Here is a 24,009-nt window from a genome sequence, read left to right as displayed (position 1 = left end):
CAGCAGTCAATGCCAGAGTCTGTAGCTGTAGTAATGTTTAATTGCATGGCCTGTGCTTTCATATCCGCACATACTAATGACTGCATTATTGCCAACATTTTAATTTGACTTATTATGGCAATTGCAATTAAACCATTGAACTATTCAATTAAGTTAAAACATTTACAGGAAAACAATCTTAAAGGTACCTGTAGCAGTATCTTGTCACATAGTCCTCATTCCTTCATATGTGTTCAAGTCAAAGTTGACTCATTCCATGTACGACTGAAAACAGTCCTAAAATAAATCCAGTGGAAAATTATCTGATTGTCTAGTAGGGGGATGAATACATATATGCATAATATACAGATTACATATATATGTCTGTCTGATACATGCATTAAATATCCAAAAATCATACAAAAATCAGAAAGATTTCTAAAGCACAAAAACCCTTGTGTAATATAACATGAAGATAACATTTGTAAGATATGCCACCCACATATTAATAATGTTTTCTGTAAAATATTATAAATCAATAAATAAATGTGTTAGAGATGTATGTTTGCAAATGGGTTCCATATTTGAAAATAGCCAATTACGACTAAGCTGGCATATGTGTCCACTAATTGGGAAATAAACACTAAATAAAGGAAATCCAAACATGCCAATATATGTCATATATTTTAAATCCATATATTGCCATATATCAGGTTTCTATATGGGATCCAGTATAATCCAGTATACTCAGCTGAAGATTCAGAGGTAACTCTAAGACTGCTGCACTGGTTGTTGTACTAAAGAAGTCATGCTGTGCATGTTAATAAGAGACGTTGTGACAAGCTCTGTTTATCTGCTATTTTAGATTCAGGGTCAGCGTATCAGAACAAAAGTTCAAATGATTAAACCTCATAGTAATTGCTGACAGCCTTTACACTGAGGCTCTATGGGCTTATCCAGGCCCAGGGGAATAGTTCACCAGTGTGATGCTATCAGAGTGTACAAGCTCTCAGGGGTACACAACTCATAACATGAGTGATCATCCCACATTCAATTTTATTTGTGGACTTGAGCTGTCAGACCTCAATGAACTTGATTGTCAGCAGAGGTCAATGTCGCTTTTTCGACCTCACTAACATGGCGATCGCACAGGGTCCCACCGTGTCACAGGAGGAAACCGCTCTAGAAACGTCATTTCCTCGGGGTGTGGGAAGAAAAGGGTCACGTGACACGGGCTTAGCGCTCCGCTTCTCTGACTACTTTATATATATTTTTGCTTTAAACCGCCGTTAATATGACGAACACTGCGGAGCTTCTGACTCCTTTCGGTGACTTCTCTCTGGACGGGCGTTTCAAACGGCCTCCTCGTCGCTTCTGTATGAGAATTTCGGCGGCGGAAAAAACTGCTCTTCACACTGGCTGAGAAAAAAAATGTCACGTGACCCACACGCGATTCAGGCCGTTCGGTAAAGATGGCGGCGGTTCGTTAGAAAACAAGCGGAGAGAAGAGCGACCTCCTCCTGACGGCCGCGGTGCGGAGAGGGCGTAAATACGCGAAGTAAGCGCACTTTTTAATCATCGTTTGGTTACCAGAACGTCGCCTTTTTTCGCTTTCGTCTGCTTTGTGTTCATTTTAGCTCGCTGGGTGTGTATTTCCTTTGTTTTGTCTCGCACTCTGCGCGCTGACTCGCTCGTTTGGCCGTTGCGTGGGTGACGGAGCGCGAGAGGAGTATTCTGCTAAAACGGTTAGCGCCGCACTGCTATTCGCGCAGCTTGGCTGTTGTTGGTGGACGGTCAGAGCCGAGTGTTAAGCTAAGCTGTAAACGTGTAATAATATCGGTTCGAGTGCGCTGGAACGTTTACAGCTGTTGTTTTTCAAAGTTTCAGAGCTGGAGGTCGTGAGTCAGATTACCGTTAGCGTGTTAGCGAACCTACGTTAGCGAAACATTTTCACAAGCCGCATTCGTTACGGTGCAGTTTTTCAAGCAAGGTGTTTTTTCTGGCGTGGGGTGAGGAGTGGTCGATAAACTGAATTGTGGAGTTTTCTTTAGTGTGGGGGAGTGTGTTATTTGAGTCAAATAAACGATTAAACCGGGTAGGTAGCTAACGCTAAATAATAATGTTCCCAGTAAAACGAAAGTGACGGCTGTTTGTGTTGGATAGCTAGCTAGCTAGTTAGGTAGCTAACATCTATCCAGGTAGTAGTAACGTGCTTAGTTGCGTAAGTTAACACGAAGAGGTATTTTTGTTATGTGGTTGTTTTTATAGTTCAGGGAAGGACTTGACGAATAAAAAATTACGTTTTTGTTTGTTGTCTGGTTTTATAGTAATAATAATGCATACCATTCAGTAGTTTGGCTATGCCAGAGACCGCAACGTCAGACCGGGAAGTAGTAACTACTTAGCTAAGCTAGCTGGACTAGTTTTTGCAAACACGTGTAGTGGGTGGTGTTGTGGTGGAGCGCAAGCTAGCATCGTTGTAACTGTAGCCTTAATTTTATGTGCTTTTGTTTGTTTCGTAATTACATTACTATGTTATGTATTTATGAAAGCAAGATTTGAGTGAGTAGTGAAGTTATTTGAGTCACTGGAGGAATAAGCCATGTGTAACTTTAATTGCTAATACCTTGTTTGACCGCTTCGAATTTACGCCTTATTGCCGTTCGCACATCTCGCTTCGTGTCAAATCGAAAAACCTTTTCTTCTGATCAATAGGTATGGAGACTTTTTTGTAGTCTTATATCTTCGAAAATAAATAAGTAAGCAGTGCGTTAATGCTGAAAAAAATTATCTTCTTTCGGACAGGGCTGCATGTGTGTTGTGATCTCTCATGCTGTATTTAATATTGTAATGTTATGTGTTTGTAGACGATGGATCCAGGACAAGATCTGCTTCTTGCAGCACTTAGTGAGAGTGGTATCTGCCCAAATGACCTATTTGACTTTGATTGTCAGGACAGTGTCCAGTCCCCTGCTTCTCAACAGGTAAATACGGCAAACATATTTAAATACCTGGTGTGCTTAGCAAGTAAAGCATGTGAACCTATTGTTCTTCTGCATGCCATTTTTTAAATTTAAATACTGTTACATGGGATGGCTTTTGTTGACTCAACATTGTGTGTTTGCTGCATTGAAATATATGAGGATGCAAGTGAGTGTGCTGTTGTTTAAAATACTGTTTTTAATAGAAACACTGTTTTCCTTCCACCTCTTCAGTCAGTCTCAAAAAATGCTCTTGACATTGGCTTGGGCAGTGAGTCTGCTGGAATCGTTAGGATAGAACCCGCTGTGCCACCTACACCCACTGTCACAATCAGAGTAAGTCCTTAAATTCAGTCGTCAAGTTTAAGAGGTTTCCATTAATTGTAAAATTTACTGTAACATAATTGTTTTTTCATGAGTCACTATAGAGATTCTATATTAGATTGTAGTTTCTAGTTATGTCATAGCTACTAAACTTGAGCTGGATTTGTATTTATTGGTTATATTTTTAGATCAATATTTAGCTAATGTTTAAATTGTTTTTTGCGTTTTAAAGCAGAAGCCTCAGCCGTCAACCACCACATTTGTCTTAAATCAACTGAATCAATTGCCATCACTGGGAACCATAGTTGTTACAAAACCCTCAGCAGGGACCACCTCGAGGCAGACCATCACAGTAACCAAGGTGGTGCAAACAACATCAACAGCCCAACGGAGCGCCTCCTCATCCTCCCCTACTCCCACCGTTTGCACTGTGGTTTCATCGAATCAAGAGCAGGTCAAGCTGAAGGACCTACTCAGGACCAGTAACCTGAAGACAAACAGTCTTGGAGAGCTTATGAAGTTGAAACCTCCGCCTGATATAGCTCAGCCTGTTGCTACAGCTACAGGCACAAGTGAGTTCTAGTGCTGCTGTGGAATTTCAAAGAGGATTGTCTGTAGAGTTCTTTGAATGTTGCCTTCTGGTTTGTGTTACTGATCAAATATGAGGGCAGTTTAAAGTCCTCTTCCAGTTTGGTCAGTAAAAAATACAGAGGTAGGCTCATGGGTGGTTTTTGTGAAGCTTAACTGAGTGGAAAGTTTCCCACAAAAATTTGAGTCTCAAGTTGGTCAGGTGAAATTTTCTGTGTCTGTTAGTTAAATATACTCCATAGAGATTTTGTTTTATACCTTCAACCTGAAAAGAAAATGGCAAGTAGTGGCAGATTGGACAGACCTGCCAGAGGGGTGGGACAGAATCCCAAAATTAAAAACCGATTACCTATTTCAGTATTTCAACCTCTGAGGAGCAAGTTGGTTCTTCATGTAACATTAGGCTGTTTGTAACAATTAACTAACCAATGGCTGCAAAATTTGTGAAATTTTTTTTTTTTAATCTAATTTTTTTGTCTTACCATTGGAACAAGCAGCATGCCATATACCTTATATCTTGCCATTGCAGCTGTTAGCGTCATTTTCAAAAAATGTATTGCCCTCTAAGTTTTTGATTTTCTCAAAACAAATGTGTGCTGCATATAGTACAACTAACATATATTCAATCTTGTTGTCAGTGTGATGATCTCTTGGTTTTAAGCACATGTGGCTGATGTGTCATAAATAGCATTTTGGACTACACTATTACCCCCCCCCCCCCCCCCCCCATTTAGGAAATGATTGTTTGTAAATATTTTTTTGTCATTTAGTACATGAGTGAGTTCTAATGGTTTGAATTTTCTTAGGTATAGCATTTTGTGTGTATTTAGTTTTTAAATTGTTTCCAGAAGCTCATTTTTATCTAATGAAGTTGTGAATGTCGCACATAGGATTTGTCAAATTCATGTTAGTGTTTTGGGAATTCCACTTCTGTGTTATTATTTCAATTTAAAGTGCTCTTCCCTTTCAGAGATTATTTTGGTCACCACAAAGATGATGAATAAACCAGGTATGGGTAGGGTTGTAAATGGAAATTCACATAATTGTGGTTCATGTGTTTCATCAAGGGATTTAACACTATGGTGGGGATCACTGTGGGTATACACTTGTATCAGCACATGAACATCTTTCTTTTGCTATCTCATTTTAGCTTGACTGTTCTTTTGTTCTTACAGCGGAGGTAAACAACGGCGTGAAGAAAGAGGTGTCAAGCAAAGATGTTGCTAGAATCTGGGTCAATGATGAAATAAAAATGCGGAGCTTTTCACCCGTAAATGTGAGCCTTTTATTTATTTAAACAATTTATTACAATGCATGTAATTACATACAAGGTATGTTATCACTAAGTGTATGTTGGTTTGGAAGAGTGAATTTTTCTGCATGTGAATAAAATTTCAGAAATTACCAGTAATGAAGGAGGAAGAAGAACCAGAAGAGGAGGAAGAGGAGGAATTGGGACATGCAGAGACGTATGCGGAATACATGCCAATAAAATGTATGTATGACCAATTAAGGTAACACGGCATTGGTAAAGTCTTACACTGTGATAATAAGCGTGCTTGTTAATAAATGAAAACGTGGGTGGCTCAGCTTTAGACATTCGTCTGTGGGTGGGCTGAGTGCTGCATGCTACTGAGAGGTTGTGTTAACTTGGTATTTATCTTTTGGAAAGTCCTTACCGAAGGTTGTCATTCACCTTTTTAGTGAAGATAGGAGAGCGCCATCCTGACCCTGTGGTTGAGACCAGCTCCCTGTCAAGTGTCACCCCACCCAACGTGTGGTACAGACTTTCCATTCCAGAGGAGACAATCGACAGGGGCTGGCTATCTGCTCTTCAGCTTGAGGCCATCACATACGCTTGTCAGGTTTGTGCTTAAGAACTCATGAGCAGGTGAAGGTTTCTTCTGTAGTGCTGCAAATACCTTTGAGGTGGACTTGGGTTTATGCTGTGTAATGGGTAACTTTTATAATTGTTTTGTATTTCACTTGTTTTTGTTTTTTTGCAGCAACACGAGACATTCCTTCCAAATGCAGATAGAGCAGCTTATCTGATTGGTGATGGTGCTGGTGTTGGAAAGGGTAGAACCATTGCTGGCATTATTTATGAGAATTACCTTCTTGGCAGGAAAAGATCTCTCTGGTAATGTGCCACTTTTTTGTATTTGTTAAAGTTACAGCTTAACATTTCTAAACGTCTAGTGATGTCTGTCCTACATATTATGCATCCTTGGGTTAAATTCTTAACTTTTACATTTCAGGTTTAGTGTCTCAAATGATTTGAAATATGATGCAGAGAGGGATTTGAGAGACATTGGAGCAAAGAACATTCAGGTCCATTCATTGAACAAGGTACTAAAAAATGCTAGTTACCAATTGTGATTGTGCTCATTTGATGTGAGACTAATAGTTTAGCTTGTTTTCTCTTCCTCTTTCAGTTCAAATATGGGAAGATCTCATCCAAACACAATGGAAGTGTGAAAAAAGGTGTGATCTTTGCCACATACTCCTCCTTGATTGGAGAAAGCCAGTCTGGTGGAAAGTACAAAACAAGATTCAAACAGTTGCTTCACTGGTGTGGGGATGACTTTGATGGGGTGGTATCCTTTCCGTTCTAAGGTTGCTTTCCATTCTTAAAGTAGAAATTTTTTTTTTTTTTTTTTCTTCATGATGTCAGACAGACATAAGCATATTTGCAAAACCTCTATTTTGTGAGTTTATCCACATAGACCTTTAAAGTCAACAGGATTGATTCCCTTGACTGAGTCTTTCAGATAGTCTTTGATGAGTGTCACAAAGCAAAAAATGTGTGCCCTATTGGGTCATCAAAACCAACCAAGACTGGACTAGCGGTTCTTGAGCTCCAGAACAAACTGCCAAAAGCACGGGTTGTGTATGCCAGTGCCACAGGTACATGAGCAAAGAATGCTTTATTGTTTTTGAACATGAGATTTTTTTTTTTTTTTTTGGGTTTCTTGTTTTCTCATTTTCTCATTCATCGTCTTGCGTAGGAGCTTCTGAGCCTCGGAATATGGCTTACATGAATCGTCTTGGGATTTGGGGGGATGGAACTCCTTTTAAAGAGTTCACCAATTTTATTCAAGCTGTTGAAAGAAGGTTAGTTGAGTCTCATTAGATCCTGTTTAAGTAGAAAAGTATCCAGAGGTTGTCTTGGATTGAAATTATGATTGTTTTCAACTTCTCTGCTTTTTTCTGCTTTATTTGAACACTCTCCCTTTTTGTTGGTTTATTTTAGAGGTGTTGGTGCCATGGAGATTGTTGCCATGGATATGAAATTGAGAGGCATGTATATTGCTCGTCAACTGAGCTTCCAAGGGGTGACTTTTAAGATTGAGGAAGTTCCACTGACTCAAGACTATATCAAAATGTACAACAAGTCAGTCCGTCTGGTATGTACTGTGATATGCCTGTTTTTTTTTTGTGTGTGGTTTTTTTGTGTTAAAAAAAAAGCAGTATACGTTACTATGTAAAACAGGGAACATTTTTACATGTGGTTTTAATATAATGCATGTCTGAATATTTTGTTTGTCTGACTTGCAGTGCAGCCTTTTTTTTTTTTTAATTTAACTAGTGTGCATATTATTAGAGACATTGATTTTTTTTTTTTTTTTTTTTTTTTTTTTTTTTTTTTTTTTTCACTTGTTAATTTGTGAAATTTTCAGTGGGTGAGTGCAAGAGAGAAGTTTCAGCAAGCAGCTAATTTGATGGATGCAGAGCAGCGCATGAAAAAGTCAATGTGGGGACAGTTTTGGTCTGCACATCAAAGGTTCTTCAAGTACCTATGTATTGCCTCCAAAGTCAGGAGAGTGGTGCAGCTTGCCCGAGAGGAGGTTAAGAACGGAAAGGTTAGATCAGAAATTTTGATATAATTTAAAATGTGACTGTGCACAATAGGAGAGTTGATGTTACCAACTTTTGTGCCTTGTTTTTATTATTATTAATATTTAATTTATTTTTAAGTGCGTGGTCATTGGCCTGCAGTCTACAGGGGAAGCTCGAACACTTGAAGCACTGGAAGAAGGAGGGGGAGAACTCAATGATTTTGTGTCCACTGCAAAGTAAGAGCTGAAGTATTTTCTTTTCTTCAACGTAGAGTTGTATTTTTTTTCTAAATTAAAACATCATCTTTCCTCTTAACGCTTCATTTTGGGAATATCCTCGCTACAAGAGTAGGAAAATTCCTTTAGGTGGAGTTTTATTTTTTTTTATCTATTATGAGATCGTGTGTTCTCTTTTGCATGAACTGCAAGCTGGATTACATGGTCTTGATTTAACAGGAGTTGCACCATATGAAAGTAATCTTAAGTTAAAATATATAGAGTAGTGAAATGGGTTGTTTCAGACAGCTTCAGAAAGGAAGGCTAGCTTCTCTTAGTAGTGGGCTAAGGGATAATAGTACAGTGCATGCATGGGTTAACCAGCGCTTCACAGAGGTGGTCTGAGTCGAGGTGCGAACGGCATACATCATGGCCCTAGTAAGGGCGGTGTACTTGTTTGCAGCCCACCCTTGTAATATGTGCTGTCTAGCACTGCGTTAGCATTGAGTTAAGATGGTATATTTCCACATTTTAATAACACAAAAAAATTAAACAAAGTAGTCACTTTTATTTCTGGAGCACATTTAGAAATGGCCATCCATCCATCAATCATCGTTGACCGCTAGTCCAAACAGGGTCGCGGTAGCAGTTGGGAGAGCAGAGAATCCCAGATGACCCTGTCCCCCGCAATTTCCTCCAGCTCATTCCCGGGGACTCCAAGCCACTCCCAGGCCAACTTGGAGACATAATCCCTCCAGCGGGTCTTAGGGCGACCCCGGGGTCTTGTCCCGGTAGGCCATGCCTGGAACACCCCCACCGGGAGGCGCCCAGGGGGCATCCGGATCAGATACTTAAACTCCTCCACCTGGGCCAGGTCCTTTCCCCTTACCTGGAGTGGGCATGCCATCCTTTTCTGGGCCAAGACCATGGAGTCAGACTTGGAGGTGCTGATCCGCATACCAACCGCTTCACGCTCAGCTGCAAACCGCTCCAGCGAGCGTTGGAGGCATCCATGTGATTCCGCCAAAAGAACATCATCTGCAAATAGCAGAGACGCCACCATCCAGCCTCCACACATAATGCCCTCCTGACCCTCTCACTCCGGGATTATAGAGATTGGATAGCCCAGAGTAGTAGCCCCGGCACCCCATACTCCTGGAGGACCTCCCACAAGATATCTCAAGGAACATGGTTATAAGCCTTCTCCAAGTCCACAAAACACATGTAGACTGGGTTGGCAAACTCCCATGCCCCCTCAACAATCTGTGAGAGGGTGAAAAGCTGATCCATTGTTCCACGGCCGGGACGGAATCCACATTGTTCCTTCTCAATCTGAGGTTCAACTATCGGTCGGAGTTTCCTTTCCGGCACCTTTGCATAGAATTTCCCAGGGAGGCTGAGCAGTGTGATACCCCGATAATTGGCACACACCCTCCGGTCCCCCTTTTTAAAAATAGGGACCACCACCCCAGTCTGCCAGTCCAAGGGTACTGTTCCCGAGGTCCATGCAATATTGCAGAGGCGTGTTGGCCATGACAGCCCCACAATGTCCAGAGCCTTAAGCATTTCTGGACGAATCTCATCCACCCCCGGTGCCTTACCACTGAGGAGCTTGCCAACTACCTCAGTGACCTCCACCAGGGAAATGGAACTTGACACCCCAGAAGCCTCTGGCCCTGACTCCCGTGAGGGAGGCACGTCTCCCGGATTAAGAAGTTCCTCAAAGTGCTCCTTCCACCGACCGACAATATCCTCATTCGAGGTCAGTTCCTCCACCCTTGCAGAATACAGCTTGGGCGCAGCCACCCCGACCCCTCCTGAGTCGCCGGACAGTTGTCCAGAATCTCTTTGAGGCAGAACAAAAGTCTTTTTCCAAGGCCTCACCAAACTCCTCCCATGCCCTGGATTTTGCTTCTGCCACCGTTGCAGCTGCCACCTTTTATGCCTATCGGTACCTATCTGCTGAATCGGGAGTCCTTCGGGCCAACCAGTCCCAAAAGGCCTCTTTCTTCAGCTTGACGGCCTCCCTCACCACCGGTGTCCACCAGGAGGTTCTTGGGTTACCGCCCCGACAGGCACCCACAAGCTTTTGGCCACAGCCACGCCTGGCAGCTTCCACAGTGGAGGTTTTGAACAGGGTCCATTCAGACTCCATGCCCCCTACCTCCTCCGGGACGTGAAAAAAGCTCTACCGGAGGTGGGAGTTGAAATCATTCCGAACAGGGGCCTCTGAAAGTCGTTCCCAGCACACCCTCACTATTCGCTTGGGTCTACCGGATCTGACCATCAGTCTTCCCTGCCATCTGATCCAACTCGCCACCAGATGGTGATCAGTTGACAGCTCAGCACCTCTCTTCACCCTAGTGTCCAGAACATATTGTCCCAAGTCAGATGAAACGACAACAAAGTTGATCATTGACCTTTGACCCAAGGAGCTCTGGTACCATGTACACTATCCAGGAGTTTGGTTCCAGAGCTGACACGGGTGGAGGTGAGCCCAACTATATCTAGTTGGTACCTCTCAACCTCCTGCACAAGTTCCGGCTCCTTCCCCCCCAGTGAGGTTACATTCCATGTACCAAGAGCTAGTTTCTGCTGCAGGGGCCTAGGCCACCTAGGGCCTCCCCGCAATCTCCCACTGCCAATATGGCACTGCACCGCTCCCCCATGCTGGACCTTGCGAGTGGTGGGCCCACATGGCCTCCACAAGTTGCCTCTTCGGGCTGAGCCCGGCCGGATTACGTGGGCTGCCCGGCCACCAGGCACTCACCGTGAAACTCTACCCCCAGGCCTGGCTCCAGGGGTAGGTCCCGGTGACCCAGGGTACACAATTTTTTTATGTACGATATGCATGGAGATAAACTTTGGATCGTGTTAGTCTGGGTCTTCACTCCAGACCTGTTCACCCTGGGAGACCCTACCAGGAGCATATTGCTTCTGACGACTTAGCTCTGAAGGTCCCTAGACCACACAAGCCCTTCCGCCACGACAAGGCCCCGATCCAGTGCTGACCAAAGTGCAGTAGTGCTAACAATGATAAAACTCAAACTCTGTATGAATAAAACAAAAAAAATCATAGTACTGCCCAAAAGTATGTTATAACATTTAAATGCAATAAAAGACAAAAAGAAAATAACATCTAAAAGAAAAATAAATTAATTTAGAAGAATAACTGGGTGCATAAAGTCCATATAGACGGTCATAAGCCAAGGAAAAGAAGTCTCAAGGCAGGATTTGAGCTTAATGTGACATCTCCATCAACCTTTTGTAGGTAAACTATTTCACAATCTAGGAGCAGCTATTGAGAAGACTGCTTCCCTTAAAGAGAATAGTGAGCAGTGATTTATTTTCAGATTGGACAGACCTGCCAGAGGGGTAGGACAGAGTCCCAGAATTAAAAACTGAATACCTACTTCAGTATTTCAACCACTGAGGAGCAAGTTGGTTCTTCATGTAACGTTAGGCTGTTTGTAATGTTAACCAACCAGGTTGCAGTAACAGCAGCAGTTTTAAGCTTAGTGTTTGTGCCTATTTTTAAGGGGTAAAATTGATGCTCTAGACATTTTTTGACCACTTGTGAGCACCATAATCCATTTTTGCGGTCATCACTATTTGGACCCATGCAATCACTGTGTTTATGAGGAAGTGACAATTACAGATTTGTTCAGTGTGCAGATATTTGAGAGCAAAATTAAGAGGTTAAATCTACAAAGTGCACTAGATTAATGCATTTAACTTACAAAATATACACAATTTTCTTCTGGTGAAGCATACCCTTGGGTCTTGGTGAGGTTCAACCTCCATAGTCTCTCAAAATCCTGTGAGAAGTGATGCAAAGGGCCAAGCTGTGTAGCCACCAATTTTCAGATGGAAATGTTTGAGACATTTGCAGTTCTGTTCTTCCTTACTAGCTTAATTAGTTTCATGATCAAAATTAAATAACAGTATACTACATCTTTTACTGAACTGTACTTTTTGATTTCCTGCTGTTTTCCCATTTGACTAGCAGAAAAAGAGGATTCTGTTACTGGACATTCCTACCTTGACTACCTGGGAGAAATGTCTATTTTGGGTAGCACTTATGTAAGTTTTAATATTAAGGCTTTGAATAACAGGCTTTGTATTTTGGTCCTTAGGGGTGTCCTACAGTCACTGGTGGAAAAGCACTTCCCTGCTCCAGACAGACAGAAGCTCTTTAGTTTGCTGGGTATAGACCTGTCTGCAAAGAAAACACCTTCGCCCGTAGAAACGGCAGCAGAGCAGAAGGGCAAGAAGCGCAAAGGTACATCTTGGGCACACATTCATAAAGTTGATTGAAAGTTGAGCTGAAGACATTTAGTGAAAAGTCTTAAACACACATTTTTTTTCTGTTTGATTGAAATTGCAGGTTCTGAGGTTAAAAAGGAAGTAAAAAAGGCCCGTAAATCTGGAGGGCTTTCAGGCACCAGCTCAGATGAGAGTAATTCAGGAGATTCGGATGAGGAAGCTGAAAGCGATGACAGCTTTAAGTCAGTCAGCTCAGAAGATGAGGATGACGATGAAGACGACTACAACCCATTCAAGGATGATTCCAGTGAGGATGAGGAAGATGGTAAGATCTTGTGCCAGGTCCCCTACTAAAAAGCACCAGCCTATTTTCTGCTGAGCTTTAGAGACAACTGTTTTTGGTGCCGTCAATCAGATGGCTAAACTTTTTTTCTTTTCAGATCCTTGGCTAATTCGAAAAGACTCTAAGAAGGGCAAGGTAAAGAAGAACAAGAAGAAGAAAAAGAGCATAGACCCAGATTCGATTCAAAGTGCCTTGTTAGCCTCTGGGCTTGGTTCAACCAGGCCTGCTTTCACAACACCTGTTGTAAAGTCAGCATCTAACACGATTACTGCTGGTAGGTGGTCAGGTTCGTTATTAAAAATTATTCATCATCCTTTTTTGGATTTGCTACAGTTAGATTGATTTCATGTCACAAGAGCCTTCATATTAATCATTTTTGAGTTACATGTGAATGCTTATGAAGTGCCTTGTTACAGCTAAAAGTGAACCAGAGGAGAGTAGCTGCGTGACCAGCCATGATGCAGTGGAGGATGCTCAGCAGATGAAGAGAGAGCTGTTGGAGAAACTGGAAAAGCTGGCTGAGGATCTGCCTCCAAACACACTGGATGAACTTATTGATGAGTTAGGAGGGCCTGAAAATGTAGCAGAGGTAAGAGTCGTCAAGGCATCTAATTGACCTATCTGTATGTTCCAGGAACTGTATTCCACACCTGCACACGAATTTAATGCTCTTATATTCCATCATATGGTTCTGAAATACCACCAACTAATAGTAAATAATTTGTTACTTAATGCATATCATGTGTTTTTAGATGACTGGGCGGAAAGGCAGAGTAGTCAGTAATGACGATGGCAGCATTTCTTACGAATCGAGATCAGAACTGGACGTTCCTGTAGAAATTTTGAATCTCACAGAGAAGCAGAGGTTTATGGATGGAGAAAAGGTTTGTTGGATTCATTAATTCCACTGCTTTTTCTGCCTTTGTGAAGTTATGAATTGAACCAAAACTTGTGTGTCTGTGGTGGGTTTTTTTTTTTTTTTTTTTTTATATAGAACATTGCCATAATCTCTGAGGCAGCCAGCTCTGGTATTTCACTACAAGCAGATCGTCGAGTAAAGAACCAGAGGAGAAGGGTGCATATGACTTTGGAACTGCCTTGGAGTGCAGACAGGGCTATACAGCAGTTTGGTAGGTTCTTTGGAATCTAGTTGTCTGATTTGAAGATCTCAAGATGTTTCAGAAATGAATGTTTTTACTCTTCTAATGTAGAATAGATTGAAAATGGATGTGTATGGCCATAGATTAAGTATTTTACTTCCTCCTTTAAACAAAACTTTTTTTTTTTTATGTTCACTTACAGGTAGAACACACAGATCAAACCAGGTCACAGCACCAGAATATGTGTTCCTTATCTCAGAACTTGCTGGAGAACAAAGATTTGCCTCTATTGTTGCCAAAAGATTAGAGAGCTTGGTGGGTACAAATCTTTTTGTTTTAGTGTTACAAATAAAACACCATTTGATCATGCTCAATATATGTATATCTGCAAATTCACAGGGTGCTCTCACCCATGGAGACCGAAGAGCCACAGAGACTAGAGATCTCAGTCGGTTCAACTTTGACAATAAAGTAAGACAGAGTTCAACTTAAAACATGTAGACAAGGTTGCAACTCTCTAGTCTAATATATTGCTCTTTTTAAACAGTATGGCAGAAATGCTCTTGAAATCGTTATGAAGTCCATTGTCAATTTGGATTCTCCATTGGTCTCCCCACCCTATGACTTTGAAGGAGATTTCTTTAAAGGTAAGATTTTTCTTTTTTTGAAATGTAACAATCGTATACACACAATAGATTGAATATAATCAGATTCACAATCTTAATATCTACAGAAATCCGCAACGGTTTAATTGGTGTGGGATTGATTAATGTGGAAGATAGATCCGGTGTCCTCTCACTGGATAAAGGTAAGACATTTATTAGTTGATGATGTTAAAGACAAACATGGCAAGACAATTTTACACTCTCCATTTACTGAGAAATAAAACGCATCTACTATCCCTGTACATTTTCATTTAGATTACAACAACATTGGAAAGTTCCTGAACCGTATTCTTGGCATGGAGGTCCAGCAACAGAATGCCCTCTTCCAGTACTTCTCAGACACTTTGAATGCTGTTGTTCAGAATGCTAAAAAGAATGGCAGATACGACATGGGAATTCTGGGTAAGAGAAGGCATATCTCAAGTCCTCCATGGTCGTTAGTGTTTGATGAAGGGCTTGACTTTGTGGTGCTGTCAGTTAATTTTAGGTGTAGGTGGTGTTTTTTTTTTTTTTTTTTTTCTTTTCATAATTAAAACCTTCAGAAACCTCCTTGCAGATTTGGGCTCTGGGGATGAAAAGGTTAAAAAGGTTGATGTAAAGAAGTTTTTGACGCCAGGATATTCCACATCAGGACATGTTGAACTTTATACGGTATATACACATTCCACCAAGCTTACTGCAAAACAATGCCTATACTATTTTCCAGCTGGCTTGATCAGCAAGTCCTTTTTAGAGGTTGTGTTGAATTAAGTGTTTTATTCTTCAGGTGAGTGTAGAGAGGGGTATGTCATGGGAGGATGCCACACACGTTTGGGCAGAACAAGATGGACCAGACGATGGGTTCTATGTGCAGGTAAGAATATTTAGTATTTTTGAGTATTCAGAAAACATTTGTCACCGTAGTGTTTTTGTTGTTGACACTAATGTTTCACTTAATTAGGTACGGAATAACAAGAAAATAGCCATCTTGGTAAAAGAGGTCAACACCAAAAAGAGGCTCTTTATGGTGTGCAGACCAAATACAGGGAAACAGCTTAAACTAGAGACGTACGCAGACATTCGAAAGAGATGTAAAAAGGTAATTTCTCCTTACTATCTGCTGATTTGAATTGCTTTCGTAATGTCAACACATACGTGGCATTTTGCAATCTTTTTGGCTGAAACACAGGCTTGACTTTTTTTTTTTTTTTTTTTTTTTTTTTTTTTTTTTTTTTACACTTGATCTCAAAATAGGTCCTTTCAGACGATGCTAAACAGCACTGGATTGATCAGTACAAGTCCTCAGCAGATATTTGCTCTCATGCCTATTGGTGAGTGTCTTTTACTGTTTGCAGTCAGTGTGTTTTTAAACTTTTCTGGATTTTTTTTTTTTTTTTTTTTTTTTTTTTTTAAACCCACAGTAATTAAGTTTAGCAGTATTAATGTTTGGTTTTCTGGTTGCTGACAGGCGTGGGAACTGCAAGAAAGCCTCAGTGGGACTGCAGTGTGAGATAGGGCTACGTTGCAGGACATACTACGTTCTTTGTGGCTCTGTCCTGAGTGTGTGGACCAAAGTGGAGGGAGTCTTGGCATCTGTCAGCGGAAGCAATGTGAAGATGCAAATAGTTCGTTTGAGAACCGAGGACGGACAGCGAATAGTGGGTGAGTTATACAGTCCAGTGTTCCCTATATATGTATATACCTTCTCCCTTGTGGTGATGCTGACCTTTTTGCTGTGTTCTGCACAGGTCTAATAATTCCAGCGAACTGTGTGGCTCCCCTGACCAACATCCTGTCCTCGTCAGACCAATCTCAGCAACTGGCAGTGCAGCAACAGCAGATGTGGCAGCAGCTGCACCCACAGAGCATCAGCCACACAGCCAACACCTAGCACGGCTCCTGGTTCCAGAGCAGACACAGGACCCCAGCTCTGCATCACGAGCCAGCCTCCCCTCCTCTGCCTTCCTGCCGGCATGCTACGAGGAAGAATGCCCTTGCGTGGTATTAAATAATTCAGGGTTCATGTCCAAAGATGGCTCAGTCCTGACAGAGGCTTGCTGGACTACTGACTCAAAAGCTGGAAGGCCTCCCAGGTTAGAGACGCATTGGGAGAAGGGGAGATATTGGTTTAGGCTGCTCTGCCTTTTTAGGGCTTTCTACCACCAGTCTGCCTGCCTGTGTTCACCACTGATGACATGTTGTGTAAAGCAGGCTACAAAGTTACCCATACTTCTTGTTTTTGCACAGGTCAGCGCTCAGGGGTTAAACTTCATCAGTTTTTTCCCCTCCCTCAAAATGTAATGCATGCTTTGCCTTAGGTTTGGAGTTCCATCCCCCGCCCTGCACTGGTCTAACCACTAAAAGGGGTATTCCATTATTTTTGCATCAAGACTTGCTCTTCATTTGTTTTTGTTGTGACTCTGTTCAGTATGTATTGTTGTTTTGGAGGTGGTAATGGTGTAGAAATATATCTACTTCTTGGAGACTTGGCCTGTGGCTCTAGCTTTATTCGGTTTAATTTAAAGAACCTCATGTCCTCAGACTGTTGTGTAATTGTGATCAACATAGTGAATTTATCACAGATTCACTGTTTCCCTGTTTAGCTTACTTTCAGTTTTAATTATAGGGCATCCCCAAGTTATTTTACCTTGTCTAGCCAAGTTGATAACAATGTGCACCATCACTTGGGCAGACCTAGTTGCTGAGCTGGTTTTACTTATAGCCAATTTTAGACTTCCAATACTTACTGTGTCCGTTTGGAATCATGTCTGCACCATGGGTCACCTCCATGCACTTAAAACTATCAAGATGAACTGCAAACTCTTGAGTTTTAACACATCTTGGTACAAAAATGGTTGAATATCCCTGCAATACACTCCCAAGGAAAATGCTGGCCCATCAGTGGGTGATGAGTAAAATAATCTCTTCTAAAGACTTCTCGACTTCTGCCATCAGGAACTGTGATGCATGGATAAATCAATTACTTGGATTTCTATTTTTTCTATGTAGGAAAGGAATGAAGTCAATGTCAGAAGGTTTTTTCCCTTTCTTTCTCCCTTTCGTTTTTCTGCTTTGCTGTTTTTAGTTTTACATATTTAAGCAAGGTGTTGACTGAACAACATGAAGTGACAAACTGGAATATCCTCCACTCAGCAATGCCCAGCTATCAGTTGCTGCATTTCCCATTTCTTGCTTTATAATATTTGCTGTCATATGAAAACATTTAATGTACCTGGGCCGAAGTTCCATAAAGAACCCTCCTCGCCCCCACCTAATTTTTTTTTCTGTAAATGTTGACAGGGTAGGTGCAAATGCTAGGTTTTCTCATTACTATATCTGTGTATAGTTGCATATCTAAAGTCATGTTTTGCTTAAGGTATAGATGTTGAAACACTTTAAAGACAATGTCATTTCATCCTTGCACGAGTTGCACTACTGATGGATCTGTTGTACAGAGAAACTGTGTACATTGAGCTGAGTGCAAGATCTCTACCTCTTGCATATGACCAATAAATCTTGTGGTTAACTTAAAACTTGTGATTTCTGACATGAAACATTTTTATGCTTACTAAGGAAAAAAATATTACACATACACCACAGCTGTGGTATGTCATCATAGCATCTTCATTCAAAATCTCTGGACCAAAGTTTCTGGACCGGTGTTTAACATCGTGATGGAGGTTTGCAAGTAGTGCGCCAGATCTGATCCTGGAATTGTGCTGTTTTCAGATGCTTTGTGATTGAACATCCCAGGGTTTGTACTCAGCTTCTGAAAGTAGGCATGCTGATCTAGGATCAGATTTCACTTATTCATTACAATATTCATGACCTAGATGTTATGGCTAGTGAGGTCAGAATAAAAATGACAGGAATCTGATCTAGTACTCCAAGAAGTTTTGGGTAAAGGCTCAGTCTTTTAATGGGTCTTTAGTACAATGTGAAATCCTAAACAAAGGACTAAACGGATGCATAATTTTCCAGTTTCCTTTTTATTTTTAGTAAATTCTTTGGTTGAATTCTCTCTACATAAGAAGTGTGGTTTCTAATTTGACACCCCCACACACAAAAAAAAGGAACAAGATGACAAATGAATGACTGACAAAGTCTAGTGATGTACTACTATAACCCCTGCAAAAAAGGCTTTCTAAGAGGTATAACAGGAGATTCTCTTACTGTTTGGCATGCTATCATCGGGGTTGTATTCACAGGTGGTGATAAATCTTTCATTGTAACAGCATTTTATAGTACAAGACATATTTTGTTGACCCCTTGACAAGAGCCCTGATATGTCACTATGAAGCTGATATTTACAGGAGCCCATATCATGATGAACTCAATATTCACTTTTTTGCTATAGTACATAAACACTGTTAAAGTTGTAAAGCGTACCATTCACTCCCCAGTCAGTATAGAAAATTCACAAGGACTATGGTTTGGGCCGTTTTAAAAGGGAATTTAGTGTCTGAGATGTAAACAGTGATTCAGGGTGGTGTGATGTGAAGTGGTTCGTTGCAGATATAAACTTTACAGTAGTGCCCATGTCTGCAACAAAAAGTCATTTTTTACAATACAAAATCACCAGTGACACTAGACGTGTCTTCTGAGCTTCCCTGTTTTTCTATGTGATGTTAATGTACAATATTTATAAATCTAAAAAATGTAGTTTTCTTGTGGACTATTTTGCATCACAACATCTTGCATATATGCATCCACCAGGAGTTGATTCAAATGTATCTAGGCCAAAACTATCATAAAACAATGCGTGAGGCATCATACAGCATAGAGCTATATCATGTAATAACCTTCTGGGAGCTTTCATCGGCACTGAACTCTTCAGATGTCTGGTTCCTATCAACACCACTGTGAACAATTTTCACTCTTCAGATTATCTAGAACGGAACGTTTCACGCCAAACCACTCTGAACGGCTTTGTTTACATCTCAACGCTTTAACCCTTCATCATTTTTAAAAATCAGTTGTGTTTCATACTCCACCCCCAAACAGCCACTTGGGAGGAAAACCGGACAATTTCGTAACAAAACCGGTTAATGTTAAGAGTCAATCTGTGAAAGCCACCATAAAAACCATATTTCCAAAAGGTCAATTGTTCTCTTATCAGGAACATTTCGCCATGTACCGTCACAGGATGAGCTTTTATACATTTCGGATGTTCCTCTTAAACTTACAGTATTTAGTATTTTTCCTCAGCGAAGTTAAAATGTTACTGCAGAAGTCAAAAAATGGCGTTAAACAGAACCGGGGAATATAACGTTAAATCTGTTCCTAAGAACCGCGTCTGAGACGATTTAGCTGAATTACGTACAAGTTGTCTTTTTTAAGCATTTGATGATTTAATAAACGTGCTCATCAAAACGTTTATTTAAATGACAAAGTTGAAGGTAACCTTAAATTTAAAATGTTCTTATAACTTTGTCGAAAACTTTATGATTTTGTTTGGAGAGAGTCCAAGACGAGGCGTTTAAAAATGTTTTTAGTGCCGTAGTAGCGTTTTATCTCTGTAATGATGGATTGGATAGTGGGTGTCAATATAAGTGACGGCCATATTTGCCGGTGCTGCTCTGCTGTAAACAAAAAGTGTCTGTGAGACGGACGCTTCGCCGAATTTAGGGACATTTTTATTTCTGTAATTTAATATGTCTTTAGGAATGTCTTACAAACCTAACCCCCACCAGCACATTCCAGGAACTTCTGGGAACCAAGGTGAGCGAAAAAATGCGAGAAAGTGTTCAGTCTTCGACACGTTATGTCGAGTGTAAAATTTGGCGTTACAAAGGATACCTGGGGAAAAAAGCCGAGTGTGTAGTTTTAGTCCAGTCAGACAGCTAAAGGGTCAGATCCTGAGAGCAATCCGCCATTATTACTACTGAAAAAAGAGGCTCTCTCGCTGACGGCTGAAGAAAATGAGAGCGTATGGTGAATATATCGATCCTGCTTCAGGAGTCCGTGCCATTAGTCGGCCGAATAGGTTTGGGTGGAGGCCGCTACAGTCTGATAAAAAAATGTCCTTTTGGCTGCTAAGATCAGCGCCGTTCCGTTTCCTCCATGATAGTCTCTCCAGGGCGGTTGATTGATCGGATCTGAACGGGCTTTTTTATTTCTCTTTACGGACATCTAGCGGTCGAGGACGGCACTGCTCTTCGTGGAGTTCCTGTGAAAAATCCCAACGCTGAAAACGATACTGGTATTTAAAGGGGAATTCAGACCAAGTCATTTAGAGTAATACGAAAAAAAAATGAGTAATAAGAAATGCGCCGTTTTAGAGAAACTTACCGCATCGTTGGCCGTGGTGGTGATAGGAACCAGACGTCTGAAGTGTCCCAGTTATAGAAGTCCGTTTCCGCCGCTAGAGAAGGAAATATAGCCGTTTAGTAAGTCGTATGAATGAGAAGGTTTTTCATAATTATGACTTGCTATCTCATAATGAGTTGGTGTCTCATAATAATGCGAAACTTTCTCATAAGTATCACGTAATATCTCATAATAATTACTTCCAATCGTATAATGAAACTTTTCTCATGATTTTGAGAAAATAAATCGTAATTCTGAGAGGATAAGTCGTAATTATGAGAAAGTAAATCATAACTATGATAAAGTAAGGCATGATTATGAGATGCTAAGTCGATTAGAACAGAGTAACAGTTAAGTCATTATAATGACTAGTGATGCTAAGTCAATGATTATGAGATGCTGAGTTGTAATTATGACATTGTAAGTCATAATTGTGAGATTGAATATCATTATGATGAGATCGCAAGTCAAAATAATGAGATGCTAAGTCGTAGTTAGGAGTTTGTAAGTATGACATGAAATAGTAATTCATTATTATAAGTCATAATTATGAGATCCTAAGTTATAATTAGGATATATTAAGTCATAAATATGAGATGCTAAGTTATATTTATGACAAAGTAAGTCATAATTGTAAATTAGCAAGTCATAAATACTTGTCATAATTATGCAAAACATTCTTTTTATTATGACTCACTAAATGGCCGTGTACTTTTTTCCAGTGGTGGAAATGGGCTTCCGTAGAAATCAGACAGAGTAGTTTGATGCAAAATTGAATTGTTCACAGTGGTGCTGATAGGAACAAAACATCTGAAGTGTCCAAAGCATCTGAAAGGTACCTGACAGGAAGTTCTTACTCAAAACGGTTACAGATATGTTTCCTGATGCCAGAGACAATAGTTTTCAGATCAGGTTTTGGCCTAAAATGCATTCATAGTGGAGAGATACATGCAGGGTGTTGTAAGATAAAAATAATACCCAAAGCAATCATTTTTAGATTTACTGCCATGTTAGCACTCTCAGCATTTCATTTAAAAACTCACACATAGAAACACACATGTAGGTTGACTAGTCATTTTGAATAATAAATAATATTCTCTATTTACTTTATTTAGAATAGAAACTTCAGAAACAAAAGCACATTTCACAAATTTAGCTCTATTAGACTTTTTCCCTCGAGCCGTACCAAAGCTACTAAGTTTATTTTTGACCAGTGTGGTCGTGTGTGTTTCATTATTTTGAAGAAATTTTGAGACTTTTATTTTAAGTCAGTTATTCCTTGCAGGGTTCTTATTTCTTAACATGATTTGGAGCTAGAGATGGTACAATACCTCTTTTTCTTTTACCATAATATTGTTTCTTTTTAAAACTACTTATGAGCTACTTTTATCTGAAACACTTCAAAGTAGGCTAAAATAGAGCATCTTAAAGTAGGCTATCATGCTAAAACTACTGAGACACTCTACTACCCCACAGGCAAAAATACACAACATCAAATTGCACAGTGTGAGTGCTATTTCAGGATAGATTTGTTACATTCTTTCTTTTTTTTCACTTCAATATCTGATCCAGTATTTTTGGCCTGATATTGGTATGCATCAGTACCAAGATGCCATCTTTACTTGTGCATAAAGTGATGTTTACACTTTGTCCTTTTTAGCTGGGAACATCCCCTCTCCCTCTTCAAACATCTCAATGGTTCAGTCTTATAGACCAATAATAAATGATTTTGGACCACCATCATTGGGATTCTTACAGGTAGGTGATGACCTCTGATAAGATTATAGTTGAAATGTTTATAGTTTATAGTGAATATAGTTTTGAACTGTTTTCATATTTTAAATTGATGTACTTAATAAAACAACTATGCATCAAGAAAGCTAATCATTTCTCTGTGTACAGGGGCCTAATGGGACCCAACCGCCCCAGAGCAAATACGCCGAACTCCTTGCTATCATTGAAGAGCTTGGGAAAGAAATAAGGCCAACATATGCTGGAAGTAAAAGCGCCATGGAGCGCCTCAAAAGAGGTATTACTATTATCTTCTTGTATTTTGTCATTTGTATTGTTTAGTTTTATACTGCCTGACGCAAACATGTCTTGTGTTTCAAAGGTATAATTCATGCAAGAGGACTTGTACGAGAGTGCCTGGCGGAGACCGAAAGAAATGCAAGATCTTAGCCACGGAAACCTGACTCTCATCGAAGAGCAGACAACTTCTTTACTACTCTCACACAGGAGTGCTGCATGGCTTTCCCACAACAGAGGGATGAAACAATCAAAAATTATGCTTTGAGTATTGTAGTTAAGTCATGGGTCGGAGGCATTGCAACATTCATCATCTATTCGATGAATGCTTAAGAGATGTTGAATTTATGAGTGTTGCCATTTGAAGTTTTCTTTCTCTTATTTCTATTATTATACACATATATTTTGCCACATAGCATCTTTAAGAACAAACGAGTGAAACTGCATGCAAAGGACAGATGGACCAGAGTTTGAAAGTGCATGGCTTTTACAGGTTTATAGTAGAGATGTCCTCTTTCATAAAAATTTGATGGGATCAAGCGATTGGTCCTTTTTTTTTTGTTCGTAATTGGGATTTACTGAGGATAGTTGTAGTTATACCATTATGTTAGTCTTTTTTATTTATTACCTTGTGTAATAAAATGTATTTTCATGTAAAAAAAAAAAAAAAGGTCACTTTTTGGAATTTTGTATAAACGTCAATAAATATGACATTTGTTGTGTACAAGGAGCCTTTTATGTACTATTTACCAATATTCAGCCAACATTCTGTTTTCTGTGTTATAAGGATTTTTTTTTAAAAGTAAGACTTTTATGGAAAATGATTTAAAACCCTATAGGTCTGATTTAATATAGTAATTTCCAGCACGTTTAATATGGCTTTGTTTAACTAGATAACAGTTTCTACCACACACTCTTGATTTGTTATGAAGTGCCTGTTACAGAGTGGAAGACAACAAAGCGACCAGTCAGCACTACTGTTGTGTTCTTGAACGTGCGGAACACGGTGTCTTCTACCAATCCCATTTCAGAAGTGGCGTCAAACACCGTCTCGGCCAATCGGCTCGCACCTTTCGAAAACCCTTTCAACCAATGGCGTCGCGCGGTGCATTGTGACGTTGTAGGGCGGTGATTGAACGTTGATGCTGCGCATTATAGAGATTCAGTTTAGGGAACCGATTCTTTATCCAATGCAACGATTCATTTTCAATGTGATGGAAGTCACAGCGTACATACACTTTACATGCGTGTGCAAAACAGCGCTCAAAGTTAAAGGCGAATTCCACCGTTGTTTCAGAATTGTGTATCATTTAGAGAGACAGATGTAAATAAAGGGGTTCAGCGTTTTTGTGGGAAATGGGGCGCTGCGGAGAAAGTCATTGACTGGTGGTG

General features: G+C 40.3%; 2 protein-coding genes across 8 annotated transcripts; both read left to right on the top strand.

Annotated features, from left to right (window-relative positions):
- The first annotated feature begins 1,191 nt into the window (after window positions 1-1,191).
- Window positions 1,192-17,813, top strand: sbno1 (strawberry notch homolog 1 (Drosophila)). Of its 7 annotated transcripts, none has more exons than XM_037547245.1 (33): window positions 1,192-1,537; window positions 2,847-2,963; window positions 3,195-3,296; window positions 3,520-3,856; window positions 4,843-4,881; window positions 5,048-5,148; window positions 5,271-5,367; window positions 5,577-5,737; window positions 5,879-6,012; window positions 6,131-6,221; window positions 6,308-6,469; window positions 6,644-6,779; window positions 6,881-6,986; window positions 7,126-7,279; window positions 7,553-7,735; window positions 7,851-7,948; window positions 12,064-12,209; window positions 12,315-12,518; window positions 12,634-12,822; window positions 12,953-13,125; window positions 13,289-13,420; window positions 13,531-13,666; window positions 13,839-13,951; window positions 14,036-14,107; window positions 14,184-14,283; window positions 14,370-14,444; window positions 14,557-14,703; window positions 14,858-14,952; window positions 15,068-15,154; window positions 15,242-15,379; window positions 15,535-15,611; window positions 15,749-15,942; window positions 16,029-17,813. In XM_037547245.1, exons 2-33 carry the CDS (start codon window positions 2,850-2,852, stop codon window positions 16,169-16,171), a joined length of 4,236 nt encoding a protein of 1,411 aa, XP_037403142.1. In that variant the 5' UTR covers window positions 1,192-1,537; window positions 2,847-2,849; the 3' UTR covers window positions 16,172-17,813. The 7 variants fall into 7 exon arrangements, with proteins under 7 accessions (XP_037403142.1, XP_037403143.1, XP_037403139.1 ...); XM_037547246.1 differs by having other exon boundaries at window positions 3,517-3,856; window positions 12,634-12,810; XM_037547242.1 differs by having other exon boundaries at window positions 3,517-3,856.
- A 2,032-nt stretch (window positions 17,814-19,845) lies between these two features.
- On the top strand, window positions 19,846-23,341 carry LOC108425184 (cyclin-dependent kinase 2-associated protein 1). Its single transcript, XM_017693650.2, has 4 exons — window positions 19,846-20,001; window positions 22,250-22,347; window positions 22,492-22,618; window positions 22,703-23,341. The coding sequence occupies exons 1-4, from the start codon at window positions 19,935-19,937 to the stop codon at window positions 22,768-22,770; spliced, it is 360 nt and encodes a 119-aa protein (XP_017549139.1). The 5' UTR covers window positions 19,846-19,934; the 3' UTR covers window positions 22,771-23,341.
- The last annotated feature ends 668 nt before the right edge of the window (window positions 23,342-24,009 follow it).

The sequence above is a fragment of the Pygocentrus nattereri genome, chromosome 18, assembly GCF_015220715.1.
Source record: "Pygocentrus nattereri isolate fPygNat1 chromosome 18, fPygNat1.pri, whole genome shotgun sequence".
NCBI lineage: Eukaryota > Metazoa > Chordata > Actinopteri > Characiformes > Serrasalmidae > Pygocentrus > Pygocentrus nattereri.
Note: the sequence above shows the minus strand (reverse complement) of the source record. Positions and strands in the feature narration are given on the sequence as shown.